Here is a 13,283-nt window from a genome sequence, read left to right on the forward strand (position 1 = left end):
GGACTAAACAAAGACTAAACCAGAACTAAACCAGGACTAAACTAGGACAAAACCAAGACTGAACCAGGACTAAATCAAGACCACACCAGGACTAAACCAGGACTGTATCAGGACAAAACCATGACTAAACCAAGAATAAACCAAGACTAAACCAGGACTAAACCAAGACTAAACCAGGACTAAACCAAGACTAAGCTAGGACTAAACCAGGACTAAATCAAGACTAAGCTAGGACTAAACCAGGACTAATCTGAGACTAAACCAGGACAAAACCAAGACTAAACCAGGACAAAACCAAGACTAAACCAGGACTAAATCAAGAATAAACCAGGACTAAACCAAGACTAAACCAAGACTAAACCAGAACTAAACCAAGAATAAACCAGGACTAAATCAAGACTAAACCAGGACTAAACCAGGACTAAACCAGAACTAAACCAAGAATAAACCAGGACTAAACCAAGACTAAATCAGGACTAAACCAAGACTAAACCAAGACTAAACCAGAACAGGTACGATCCACTAAACCAAAGTGAGAAAAACATGAAAACCTGTCATATGAACTTTAAAACTACAACTACTCATAATTATTACTACTTCTACTACTACAAATATTACTACTACTACTACTGTTACTACTACTACTGGGGTCTGTTGAGTTGTTCTTACCTTAACAGTCATTTTTTGCTCTGTGACTGGCGTTCTGGTGATCTATGGGTCAGATATCACACTTACAGAGAGCTCATGCAGAAGGAAATGCAAGAAATAAGGATTTAAACCAAATGGGAGATTCTCTGTTAGAAACTACAACTAAATAATGAGTTAATCTGGTTAAAGGGAGTAAAGTGATTAAAATATAAAGACAAGTTGGACAATATTAAACTGGGCTGCACAATAGTAGAGGTTTCAGAGACCAGGACTAGACAGGGACTAGATCAGGACAAGACTGGGACTAGATGAGGACAAGATGAGGACTAGACCAGGGATTAACTAAAACATTTGGTTCCTGTAGACCCCACAAAAAGAATGTTTAACCAGGACTAAACCAGGACTGAACCAGGACTAAACCAGGGATTAACAAAGACATTAAATCCCTGTAGACCCCACAAAACCAGGATTAAACCAGGACTAGACCAAGGACTAGACAAGGGACTAGACTAAGGACTAGACCAAGGACAAGACAAAGGACAAAACCAAGGACTAGACTAAGAACTAGACCAGGGAGTAGACCAGAAACTAGACCATGGACTAGACCAGGAACTAGACCAGTGAATAGACCAGGGACTAGATCAAGGACCAGACCAAGGACTTGATCAAGGACTAAACCTGGAACTAGACAAGGGACAAAACCAAGGATTAGACCAAGGACTACACCAGGGACTAGACCAAGGACTAGACCAGAAACTAGACTAGGAACTAGACTAAGGACTAGACCAATTACTAGACCAGGGACAAAACCAAGAACTAGACCAGGGCTTAACCAAGACATTTAGTCCCTGTAAATCAAACAAAAACCAGGACTAATCAGAACATCTCAAGACTAAACCAGGACTAAACTGAGCATTCCAATAGTTATCATTAAAAGTGGTATATTTAGTTTTATGTATTTATTTTTTATTAAATCTGAACTAAACAAAGCTAAATTATGACCGAAAAGCAGAAGAAAACTGATTTTATCTTTAATTCCTGGCAGAGATTTGTCGCTCTCAACGATAACTCCGTCACATTGTGCAGCCTTAATATTGACGTGGCCCAACTTGTCCAAAAACCACAGTAAAATCCACGGATGAGATGGATCGTTTCATGACCGTTTCATGACCGTTTCGTGACGTTATCAAACACTGTCTCATGCAGATGAATGAACATTAGATCTGCTGCTGCTGAGGGTTAGTCCAGCCTCACCTGACGCCCTTTCGGTTGGATAGTCGAGGGCAGATCCTGGACGCAAAAAGTTTAAGAGTTACTCAGTGGGAAAATGCATTCGATTGGACTCTACAAGTTAGTATATTCATCAAAGTCTAGGGGGCGCTGTTGTGCACTGAAGTTATGATATTACACAGAGCTTGCAGCACAGAAACAGAAAAGTGAAATAGAAAGTAGCAGTAGATTTTTAAGTGGTTTTAGTTTAATTATAGTCGGTGTTACCAGAATAGAGCTGGTGACGCTGGCGTGGCCGTTCGCAGGAGACTGACGAGAAACATCCGGAGACTCTTTCTGTAAAAATATAAAACAGTTCTGGTTAAAGTCACAGTATGGAACTTTAAAAAAAAAAAAAAAAAAAAGACAAGAATAAAAGGATTTAACGAGGACTAAACCTGAATTAACCTTGAACTAAACCAGGACTAGACCAGAGCTAGACCAGGACTAGACCAGGACTAGATCAGACAGGGACTAGACCAAGGACCAGACCAGGACTCGATCAGACAGGGACTAGACTAGATTAAAGCTACAGAATGTAACTTTTAAACAAAAAAATAGATGAGAATAAAAGGATTTAATGAGAACTAAACTTGAACTAAACCTGAAATAAAGCAGGACTAGACCAGGACTAGACCAGGGCTAGACCAGGGCTAGACCAGGGCTAGACCAGGACTCTATCAGACAGGGACGAGAATAGATTAAAGTTACAGTATGTAACTTTAAAACAAAAAAATAGACAAGAATCAAAGGATTTAACGAGGATTAAACCTGAACTAAATCAGAGTTAGAAAAGGACTAGACCAGGGTTAGACCAGGGCTAGATCAGTTAGGGACTAGACCAGGACTAGACCAGGACTAGGCCAGAACTAAACTGGCGCAAAACATCCGAATACTCTTTCTGTAGAAATATAAAACTGTTCTGGTTAAAGTCACAGTATGTCACTTTTAAACAAAAAACAGACCAAAGAATAAAAGCATGTTATTGTTCATTTTGATTGTGTTCATTGGAACTGTTCATTGGAACTCTGGAAAATATGTGCTTTTATTCTGAGCAGACTTTTGTCTCCACAAACCTGACCCTTATTTGGCCTGGAAGAGGGTCTCCTCCTGCTTGTTTCCATGGAAATATAATATTCCACAGTATGGCATAAAGCTTTTCTATCTCGGTGAAGAATGATCTGAAATATGTTTTTTCCATAGAAATAACAACATCACAGGTGACACTCCACTTCTAGAAAGTTCCATACATGTATATTTTGCAAGATAGTTTTAAGCAATAAAATAAACTGTGTAAATGTAAAATAGATTAGTTTAATGCCATATGGTGGAACAATTCGAGCACAGCATTAGCATCTCCATGGAGACATACAGAAGTTCAGTAGTAAGATTTTACCTCGATGGACATGGACTGCGATCGGTAACTAGGGACGATCTTAAAGGTGATGCTTCCTCTCATCTCCCTCTGTGGAACACAAACAAACATACAGATTTATCATGGCGTTTTACATTTTAATAACAGTAATAATAAGCAATATAGAGACTTTATTTATTTAGATCAGAAAATATACAAACTTTAACTCGCACTAGCCAATGTAGGTAGTATTGCTGTGTGTGGGCTTTGTTTTTTTACTGTTTTGTTTATCTTTCTATAGTTCATATGCATTTAGAGGGTGGGACTTACGAGCATCTTCTGCAGCTGTTCTACCGTCTGATTGGCCACGCTGATTCCATTGATCTCTCTGATCTCGTCTCCTACGTGAAGTGTCCCTGAAACAAGACAACAGAAAATTATTAACATGAAATCCGACAGTTTTTTATTCATTCACATCTTATATAGACTAAATAAAGAAAGGTGTCCTAAAGTAGCCTTGATAAATCATATAAAAGTGTAAATATTCTCACCCTGTCTGTGGATCATCCCTCCGTGCATGATACGGGCCACGATACAGTGGTTCAGCTCGTTCATTTTTAGAGTTATGCCCTTTAGAGACAAAAACACAAGGCGGGGTTAGTCCTGTTTTAATCCTGGTTCAGTCCTGTTTTAGTCCTGGTTCAGTCCTGTTTTAGTCCTGGTTCAGTCCTGTTTTAGTCCTGGTTCAGTCCTGTTTTAGTTCAGTCCTGTTTTAGTCCTGGTTCAGTCCTGGTTCAGTCCTGGTTCAGTCCTGTGGTTTTAGTCCTGTTCAGTCCTCAGTCCTGGTTCAGTCCTGTTTTAGTCCTGGTTCAGTCCTGGTTTTCAGTCCTGTTTTAGTCCTGGTTCAGTCCTGTTTTAGTCCTGGTTCAGTCCTGGTTTAGTCCTGTTTTAGTCCTGGTTCAGTCCTGGTTTAGACCTAGTTTAGTCCTGGTTTACAGGTTTAATTTAAAGGGGTTGTTTAGAAATTGTAGATGTTACAGACAAAGTTGATCATCCATTCTATAAAATTTCTTGGAATTCTAGTTTCTAATAATTCTGTAGTAGATGCAGCAACAGTTGGAGTAGCAGTAGAAGTAGCAGTACTAGTAATAATAGCAGTAGTAGTAACACTAGTTTTATTATTACAATACTACAATACAGTAGTAGATGCAGTAATAGTAGTAGGAACATTAGTAATAATAGAATCTGTGGTGGTGGTAGTACATTAGTAGTAGTAGAAACAGTAGTAGCAGTCGTGGTTGTAGTAACATTAGTAGTAGTACAGTAGTAGTATGATTATCTTGTCTGACCATAGGTTCGTCTGTGTTCTTCTGGAACTGCACCAGTCTGACCCTGGTGACGTTCTCCAGGTCCATGTCGGCGGAGGTGGAGTCGGGCGAGTCTCCGTTCAGAAAGGGGGAGGAGGGGGGAGGGGTGACGCGCAGAGCCTCGTCACTGTACACCTCATGGGCCACTACGTCGTGAGTCTGTAACAGGGCCTGGACGAGAAAGAGAAAGAGAGAAAACACTACGTCATGAGTCTGTAACAGGGACTAGAGGAGAGAGAAAGAGAGAAAAACACTACGTCGTGAGTCTGTAACAGGGCCTGGACGAGAAAGAGAAAGAGAGAAAACACTACGTCATGAGTCTGTAACAGGGACTAGAGGAAAGAGAGAAAGAGAGAAAACACTGACGTCATGAGTCTGTAACAGGGACTAGAGGAGAGAGAAAGAGAGAAAACACTACGTCATGAGTCTGTAACAGGGACTAGAGGAGAGAGAAAGAGAGAAAACACTGCGTCATGAGTCTGTAACAGGGACTAGAGGAAAGAGAAAGAGAGAAAACACTACGTCATGAGTCTGAAACAGGGACTAGAGGAAAGAGAGAGAGAAAAACACTACGTCATGAGTCTGAAACAGGGCCTGGAGGAGAAAGAAAAAGAGAAATAGAGAAAACACTACGTCATGAGTCTGTAACAGGGACTAGAGGAAAGAGAGAGAGAGAAAACACTACGTCATGAGTCTGTAACAGGGACTAGAGGAGAGAGAGAGAGAAAACACTACGTCATGAGTCTGTAACAGGGACTAGAGGAGAGAAAGAGAGAAGAAAACACTACGTCATGAGTCTGTAACAGGGACTAGAGGAAGAGAGAGAGAGAGAAAACACTACGTCATGAGTCTGTAACAGGGACTAGAGGAAAGAGAGAGAGAGAAAACACTACGTCATGAGTCTGTAACAGGGACTAGAGGAGAGAGAAGAGAGAAAACACTATGTCATGAGTCTGTAACAGGGACTAGAGGAGAGAGAAAGAGAGAAAACACTACGTCATGAGTCTGTAACAGGGCCTGGAGGAGAAAGAGAAAGAGAAAGAGAAAACACTACGTCATGAGTCTGTAACAGGGACTAGAGGAAAGAGAGAGAGAGAAGAAAACACTACGTCATGAGTCTGTAACAGGGACTAGAGGAAAGAGAGAGAGAGAAGAAAACACTACGTCATGAGTCTGTAACAGGGACTAGAGGAGAGAGAAGAGAGAGAAAACACTACGTCATGAGTCTGTAACAGGGACTAGAGGAGAGAAAGAGAGAAAACACTACGTCATGAGTCTGTAACAGGGACTAGAGGAAGAGAAGAGAGAAAACACTACGTCATGAGTCTGTAACAGGGACTAGAGGAGAGAGAAAGAGAGAAAACACTACGTCATGAGTCTGTAACAGGGACTAGAGGAGAGAGAAAGAGAAAACACTACGTCATGAGTCTGTAACAGGGACTAGAGGAGAGAGAAGAGAGAAAACCACGTCATGAGTCTGTAACAGGGCCTGGAGGAGAAAGAGAAAGAGAAGAAAACACTACGTCATGAGTCTGTAACAGGGCCTAGAGGAGAAAGAGAGAAAAAAGAAAAAATATACCATTAACATAATCGTGGTAATGGTAAATTAACTAAAATTTCTGGGACTGGTTCTTGACCCCTGGCTAAAATTTGATGCCTCTGTGCCACAAGGAAAGTGGAGCGCGAGATGAGCTTAATATTACACTATTACACTATTACGATAATCGATGTTGTAATGTTCTTTTCTCATCACAAACAAACCTGGAGTTGTGTTTTGTTTCATTCACACATACAGTATAACACAAACCCTGCAGATTTAGGCAGAGTTCTTCTCTCAAACGGAAAACACTCGGTTCCATCATGTGGTAAATATAAGAAGTGCTTCACTGTTTTTAAACTTCATACATTTTCACTAGAATCATGTGGATAATTTCAGCTCTTCTGGAATTGTCAATCTTTACTGAACTAAAGGTAAAAGGAGCTGTTAATGTGAAAACTACAGACATCATAACACATCACAAGGTGGAACAGAGCATTCTGAGCTCTGGAGATGTAGACAGACTAATAAAAATGTGTTACTAAAACATGTGGGAATGAAACAAAACACAACTGCAGGTCTGTTTTTGAGTCGGCAGCAGCATTATAACATGACTTAAAGCTCACAAGAGTCAGTTTTGTGTCATATAAAACCTTTAAGAACATGTGAACATAAATCAGAATTTGTAAAAAACAACTTGTAGTGAATAAACGTGAACTTATTTCAAACTGGAACTACCTCTTTCTTGTTGTTTTCATAATTTGGTGGGAGCATGGGTGATGTAGATTTGTAGGCGGAGCATCGCACAGAAGTTAACTGTAAAAAGGGTTTGAATACGACCCGGGAGAGATCTCTAAATTACTCAAACATGCATGGATGACTTCTAAAACCTCTTTAAGCATGTTTTTGATGAGGAAAAATTATTATAACATGTTAGAATACAAAAAAACAAATCAGTAATACCTTCTTTTTAATACGATTTATGGAAAATTCCAGACAAATCAATAACATCTCCATGGTGACAGACCCGCCCACCCTTTTTCCTGACTAAAAAAGTTACATATTGCACCTTTAACTTGTCTTCATCAATACTACAATTCTGCTGCTGGCTTCACGACCCAGATTCAAGACACCAAATAACATAAAACTCTCTCGCTCGCTCTCACAGCTTCATCAAAATTACGATTTCAAACAATTAAATTATTACCTTTTTCTCGCAGTTATTCCCATAGTTTTCCCACATGTATAGTTTTTATATTCCTGTTTGAATTGGACATCTCTGCTGCTAGTTTCATGTCTCGGCACCACCTCAAAGCTCAGAGCGTAAGAGGATTTAAATCAAGGTGTTAAGGATTGACAAGGCTCCCAGTCCCAACACTAGGGGGCATAAGCTCATTAAAAAGAAACACTGGGCACGAGAGCAAAACTAGAGCTGAGACGGTTGATGAATGTTGTCTCTAACTGTGATTTATTTCAAAAGTTTAAGAGTGTAAAAGAGCATTAACATTTGAGAGAAAAGACTGAAATCTGAACTTGAATCCAGTGTATTTCAGGACAAGAACCAGGGAAAAAAACAAGTCTAAAGCAGGACTAAACCAAGGTCCAAACTGAGTCCACAAACCAAACCAGGTCTAAAGCAGGAATAAAACAGGACTAAACCAGGACTAAACCAGGTCTAATCCATGTCTAAACCAGAACTAAAGCAAGACTAAATTAGGACTAAAGCAGGTCTAAAGCAGGTCTAAAGCAGGTCTGAAGCAGGACTAAACCAGGGCTAAAGCAGGACTAAACCAGGTCTAAAGCAGGTCTAAAGCAGGACTAAACCAGGACTAAACCAGGGCTAAAGCAGGACTAAACCAAGTCTAAACATGGACTAAACCAGGTCTAAACATGGACTCAACCAGGACTCATGGACTCAACCAGGACTAAATCAGGACTAAACCAAGTCTAAACCAGGACTAAATCAGGACTAAACCAAGTCTAAACCAGGACTAAACCAGGACTGAACCAGGACTAAACCAGGACTAAACCAGGTCTAATCCATGTCTAAACCAGAACTAAAGCAAGACTAAACCAGGACTAAACCAGGGCTAAAGCAGGACTAAACCAGGTCTAAACATGGACTCAACCAGGACTAAACATGGACTCAACCAGGACTAAATCAGGACTAAACCAAGTCTAAACCAGGACTAAATCAGGACTAAACCAAGTCTAAACCAGGACTGAACCAGGGACTAAACCAGGTCTAATCTAAGCACTTAACCTGTTATAAAAGAGGACTAACACAGAACTAAACCGGAACTTTTAAAACAGATACACGAAATACTAAACAAGTCCAGGAATCCCACGTATTTCAGAATGTTTCAAGAAGCTTTTACACAGAATAAGAGGGTTTTTTTTGTTTGTTTTTTTACTGAACGAGGACATTATATTAAAAGGTAAAATATAAAATCCCGAGTCTTTACCATGAAGTGAGGCTGGGTGAGGATTCGCCGTAGCTCCTTGGCCTCCATGTTTTCAGGGTAACACGAGATAGTTTCCAACACCTGAAAATGAAAAAACAAAAAGAAAACTCAAAATATGCCTCAAATACATATAAGTTTATCTACTAATCCAGTACATTTCTGGTTGCGTAACATTTGTTTGGAATTGTTAATTGTAAAGCAAACAAAAAATCCAATAAAAATTAAATCACTCTCAATCCAGTAGACAGATAAAGTAAAATCCTAAAATACTCCTTCCTTTAAAATCCAACTTGTTACACAGTCATTGCAATAAATCTTCTTTCTACAGGACAGAATTGGCGCAGGTTTCCTCACCTCTTTGGCCCTCTGAACTCCGTCACTGGGAGGATTTCTGATCTGAGGCGACGACCGAGTGTTGATTTTGTCGTAAAGCTGAAAAACAAAAATCACGGTTTGAGTCTGAATCGATGAAAACGGCTCACGTACAAATGTATTATGACAAATCTACTCAAATAAAATAATCAGACTTCAGATATCAGTGAACTTCAGACTCTATTTCTATCACATTATTTATTACTTTATTTTTAAATGGTTATAAACGCTCTTACGTCTAGTAGTGTGTGCAGATGTTGGTCCTGGAAGACGCTGTGTAGAAAGTCCATGTCCTTCTCGCTGCAGTCGGTCAGAGCGTGGATCTCCTCCAGACTGTCCAGCACCTGAGACACTGCCCCTGGTGGACGAACACGGGAACTACAGTCACTAAATGCACACAATTATAATGGGGTTTAATGGGACAGCGCAGTATTTTGTAAAAGAATATCTACTAGAAAATAAAAATTTATTTGGACTAATATCGGGTGATTATTTAAATGTTTGGAGCATCAGATAATAAAATGAAAATCAGGACTAAACCAAAGATAAAGCCAGGTTTGGAACATACAAGATCTAATGGGGATTTAACCAGGATTAAACCGGGTTTTAAACAAGACTAAGGGTCATTGGGTTCTCGTTTGACCAGTTTAGTCACGATGTAGACCTGGTTTGGTCTTAGTTTAGTGCCGGTCCAGTTAAAGATTAGTTCCAACATAAATTGGGACTAAACCAGAGGCAAAATTAGGACTAAACCAAGACTAAACTTAATCCAAGTAAAATATTGAAGTAAACAAGGTCTAAACCAGGACGCAACGAGAACTAAATCAAAGCTATTGTAAAAGTAGTAGTAGTACTAGTAGCATTTTTATTTTTACTTCATACTACAGCTTCAGCTTCCGAAATCTGCCAATTCAAACACTAAACCAGGTCTAAACCAGGTCTAATCACAATCTGAACCAGGACCTGGATTAAACCAAGTCTAAACCAGGTGTAAACCAGGACTAAAGCAGGACTAAACCAGGACTAAACCAGGTCTAAAGCAGGACTAAACCAGGACTAAACCAGGTCTAAAGCAGGACTAAACCAGGACTAAACCAGGTCTAAAGCAGGACTAAACCAGGACTAAATCAGGACTAAAGCAGGGCTAAACCAGGGCTAAAACAAGACTAAACCAGGACTGAACCAGGACTAAAGTAGGACTAAACCAGGGCTAAAACAGGACTAAACCAGGACTAAAGCAGGACTAAACCAGGTCTAAAGCAGAACTAAACCAGGACTAAACCAGGTCTAGTTTAGTGCTGGTCTAGTCCAGAATTAGTTCCAAAATAAATTGTGACTAAACCAGAGCCAAAATTATGACTAAACCAAGACTAAAATCAGCCTAAATCCAAGTAAAATATTGAAGTAAACAAGATCTAAACCAAGACTCAACGAGAACTAAATCAAAATTAGTAATAGTAGTAATAATATTAGTGATATTTTTACTTCATACTACTATAGTTTCAGCTCCAAATTCTGCCAATTCAAACTGCTAAATGTTTAAAAGTCCTGTATTATGCAAAATTGACTCTTGTGAGCTTTAAGTCATGTTATAATGTCGTTACTTTATTAAAAAAACAGACCTGGAGTTGTGTTTTGTTTCATTCACCCTGGTCACAAGGTGGAACAGAGTATTTTCTGTCTGAAAGAAGAACTAAGCCTAAATATGCAATGTGTCAAAACAAAACTCCGGGTCTGTTTAGGACGAGGAACCTACATTACATTTCCTTTAAAATCAAAAAACTTTTACAAAATGTGGAACTGTCCCATTTTACAGACAAAAAAATAACCAAGCGTTTCATCCAATCAGACGTTCAAAAACACACAATAGATTTCACACATTTAAGATTTAACCCTCAGACCAAAACCAGAAAGTAGAAAAAAAAAAAAAAAGATAAAACATTTATAGAAAAAAATCACACAAAGCCGACACATATAAAAGCAGAGACGATCATTCATAACTACCTGCTATTCGCCCACACATGCAGCGAAACCAGAGAAACACGGCATCAGAAAGAGTTTAGTTTAGTTTGTTTTGGATGGAGCCATGATGGACGACAGTGAGGACAGGAGATGAACGAATGAATGAATGAATGAATGAATGAATGTGACTGGGTTAACGGGTTTGTGCTGAAAACAGTGACGGTGGAGGTTTAGGTTTGCACAATACAGCAGGAAGTTTTCATAGGAATTTAAACTTAAACATAATATCTAAGAACTGTAGTAAATGTAAAGTAAATATGTCTCAACTGAGAATTCAAAGTGTTGTTTTTTTCTTTTGTTTGTTTGTTTTTTACCAAATTTCAGTCACTATATTTCAACTATGTATTTTTTTTTTCTTTTCCCCTTCATTTAAAATTAAATTAAATATTCCTTTAAGTCTACTGTCTGTAAGTAATCTGTAATAAGTTTTGTGATCATATTTGTAATAGCATCTGTAATAACATTTAAAATGACTAAAATACTGTAATAACATGACTAATAAAATTTAAAAACACATAATATTGTAATAACATCTGTAATAACATTTAAAAGCTTCTGTAATAACATTTAAAAACACTAAAATATTGTAATAACATCTGTAATAACATTTAAGCACTAAGTTACTGTAATAACGTCTGTAATAACATTTAAAACCACAAAAATACTGTAATAACATGACTAATAAAATTTAAAAACACATAAATACGATAATAATGTCTGTAATAACATCTGTAATAACATCTGTAATAACACTGTAATAACACCTTCACACGCTAATAAACCTAAGAGCATTTATAGCCATTATTACATTTTTTTCTTTTTCCCGTCCGTTTAAAATTAAAATATATATTCCACTAATGCTACTGTCTGTAAGTAATCTGTAATAACATTTAAAAACACTAAAATACTGTAATAGCATGACTAATAAAATTTAAAATCACTTAAATACGATAATAATGTCTGTAATAACACCTGCCCACGCTATTAAACCTAAAAGTGTTTATAGCCATCTTTTAATTTTGTTCTTTTTCCCCTCCATTTGAAATTAAAATATATATTCAATTAAAACTACTGTCTGCAAGTAATCACATCTGTAATAGAATCTGTGATAATATCTGTAATAACATCTGTAAAAAAAAATACCTGCACATGCTATTAGACTTAAAGAGCGTTTATAGCCATTATTTCATTTTTTTTCTTTTTCCCCTTCCATTTAAAATTAAAATATATTCCATTAAAGCTAGTGTCTGTAAGTAATCTGTAATAACATCTGTAATAGAATCTGCAATAACATCTGTAATAACATTTAAAACCACTTAAAAACTATAATAAACTTGCAGATGGCAGCTTTAAATATTCAGTATATTTAAAAAAGTTTAGTATTTTTACTCACTAAATATCAGGCATGAGACATGATCTTATGCCACAAGACAAAATTGCCACAAGATCGTGCACACATGAGGAAAATTATGTTAAAATGGAGTACACTTTTTGAATCACAGCTACAATAACTGCAAAACTGTAACATTAAATAAAGCGAAAACGGTGAAGCAAAAAATAACTGAATGGCACAATTTATTCCTAAAAAATTTATTTAAAAAATCTCTTCTTGCCTCGATCTTCGTGGACTGAATTTCAACACGTTTCGTCTCGTAGAAATTGTACTTACTAAAAATGTTTGTCAGTCCCTCAAAAGTAAATTTTTTAATCATGTATTTAGAATAAACCAATATACACTACCAGTCAAAGGTTTGGACTCTTTACTAGTTTCTACATTTGATATACATACAGAAAAAAAATCTCCTCCGCCTAAATATTGTTTTTAACTCCTCTTTTGTCCATATTGTGCAGATCTGGTGGTGAAGCAGTGAATTGTAAGATGGGTATTTGCACTTCTGAAGGAAAAAATGATGTTGTTTTTGAGAATATTGGATAAAATGGATCAAACAGAAGGAAAAAAAATGTCATAAATAAATCATAAAAACAGAAGCAAAACATGCACTTTTAATGAGTCTGTTTACAAGCATCGCATTAACACTATCAATTTGCACATTTATTTATCTATTTTTAATGTATTTTACTAACAGCATTACAAAATTAAGATGTCTTTATGTCAAAAAAAGAATTATTTATTTATTTAACTGTTATTAATGAATAAATGATGCATGTAAACAGAAAATTTGGTCATGAATTTGGGTCGGAGCAAACAAGGCCCAAGCAACGAAATGAAACACGAAAAACTGAAGAGA

At 37.5% G+C, this 13,283-nt stretch overlaps 1 protein-coding gene across 4 annotated transcripts in view; it reads right to left on the reverse strand.

Annotated features, from left to right (window-relative positions):
* The window catches only part of LOC110161073 (peripheral plasma membrane protein CASK), a 98,717-nt gene that overhangs the window by 16,273 nt on the left and 69,161 nt on the right, over positions 1 to 13,283 (reverse strand). For 2 of the 4 annotated variants that reach the window (XM_055165983.1, XM_055165990.1), the window contains 10 exons: positions 9,249 to 9,370; positions 8,995 to 9,072; positions 8,641 to 8,721; positions 4,621 to 4,809; positions 3,823 to 3,901; positions 3,602 to 3,687; positions 3,314 to 3,382; positions 2,146 to 2,214; positions 1,903 to 1,938; positions 670 to 711 (listed from right to left, as the gene is read on the reverse strand). In XM_055165983.1, the coding sequence (XP_055021958.1) occupies positions 670 to 711; positions 1,903 to 1,938; positions 2,146 to 2,214; positions 3,314 to 3,382; positions 3,602 to 3,687; positions 3,823 to 3,901; positions 4,621 to 4,809; positions 8,641 to 8,721; positions 8,995 to 9,072; positions 9,249 to 9,370 (851 nt within the window). The remainder of the gene's footprint in view (positions 1 to 669; positions 712 to 1,902; positions 1,939 to 2,145; positions 2,215 to 3,313; positions 3,383 to 3,601; positions 3,688 to 3,822; positions 3,902 to 4,620; positions 4,810 to 8,640; positions 8,722 to 8,994; positions 9,073 to 9,248; positions 9,371 to 13,283) is intronic. The other 2 variants (XM_055165997.1, XM_055166001.1) reach the window with 2 other exon arrangements.

Source organism: Boleophthalmus pectinirostris, unplaced genomic scaffold, assembly GCF_026225935.1.
Source record: "Boleophthalmus pectinirostris isolate CB_2022bp ecotype Guang Dong unplaced genomic scaffold, ASM2622593v1 HiC_scaffold_11, whole genome shotgun sequence".
In the NCBI taxonomy this organism is placed as follows: domain Eukaryota; kingdom Metazoa; phylum Chordata; class Actinopteri; order Gobiiformes; family Gobiidae; genus Boleophthalmus; species Boleophthalmus pectinirostris.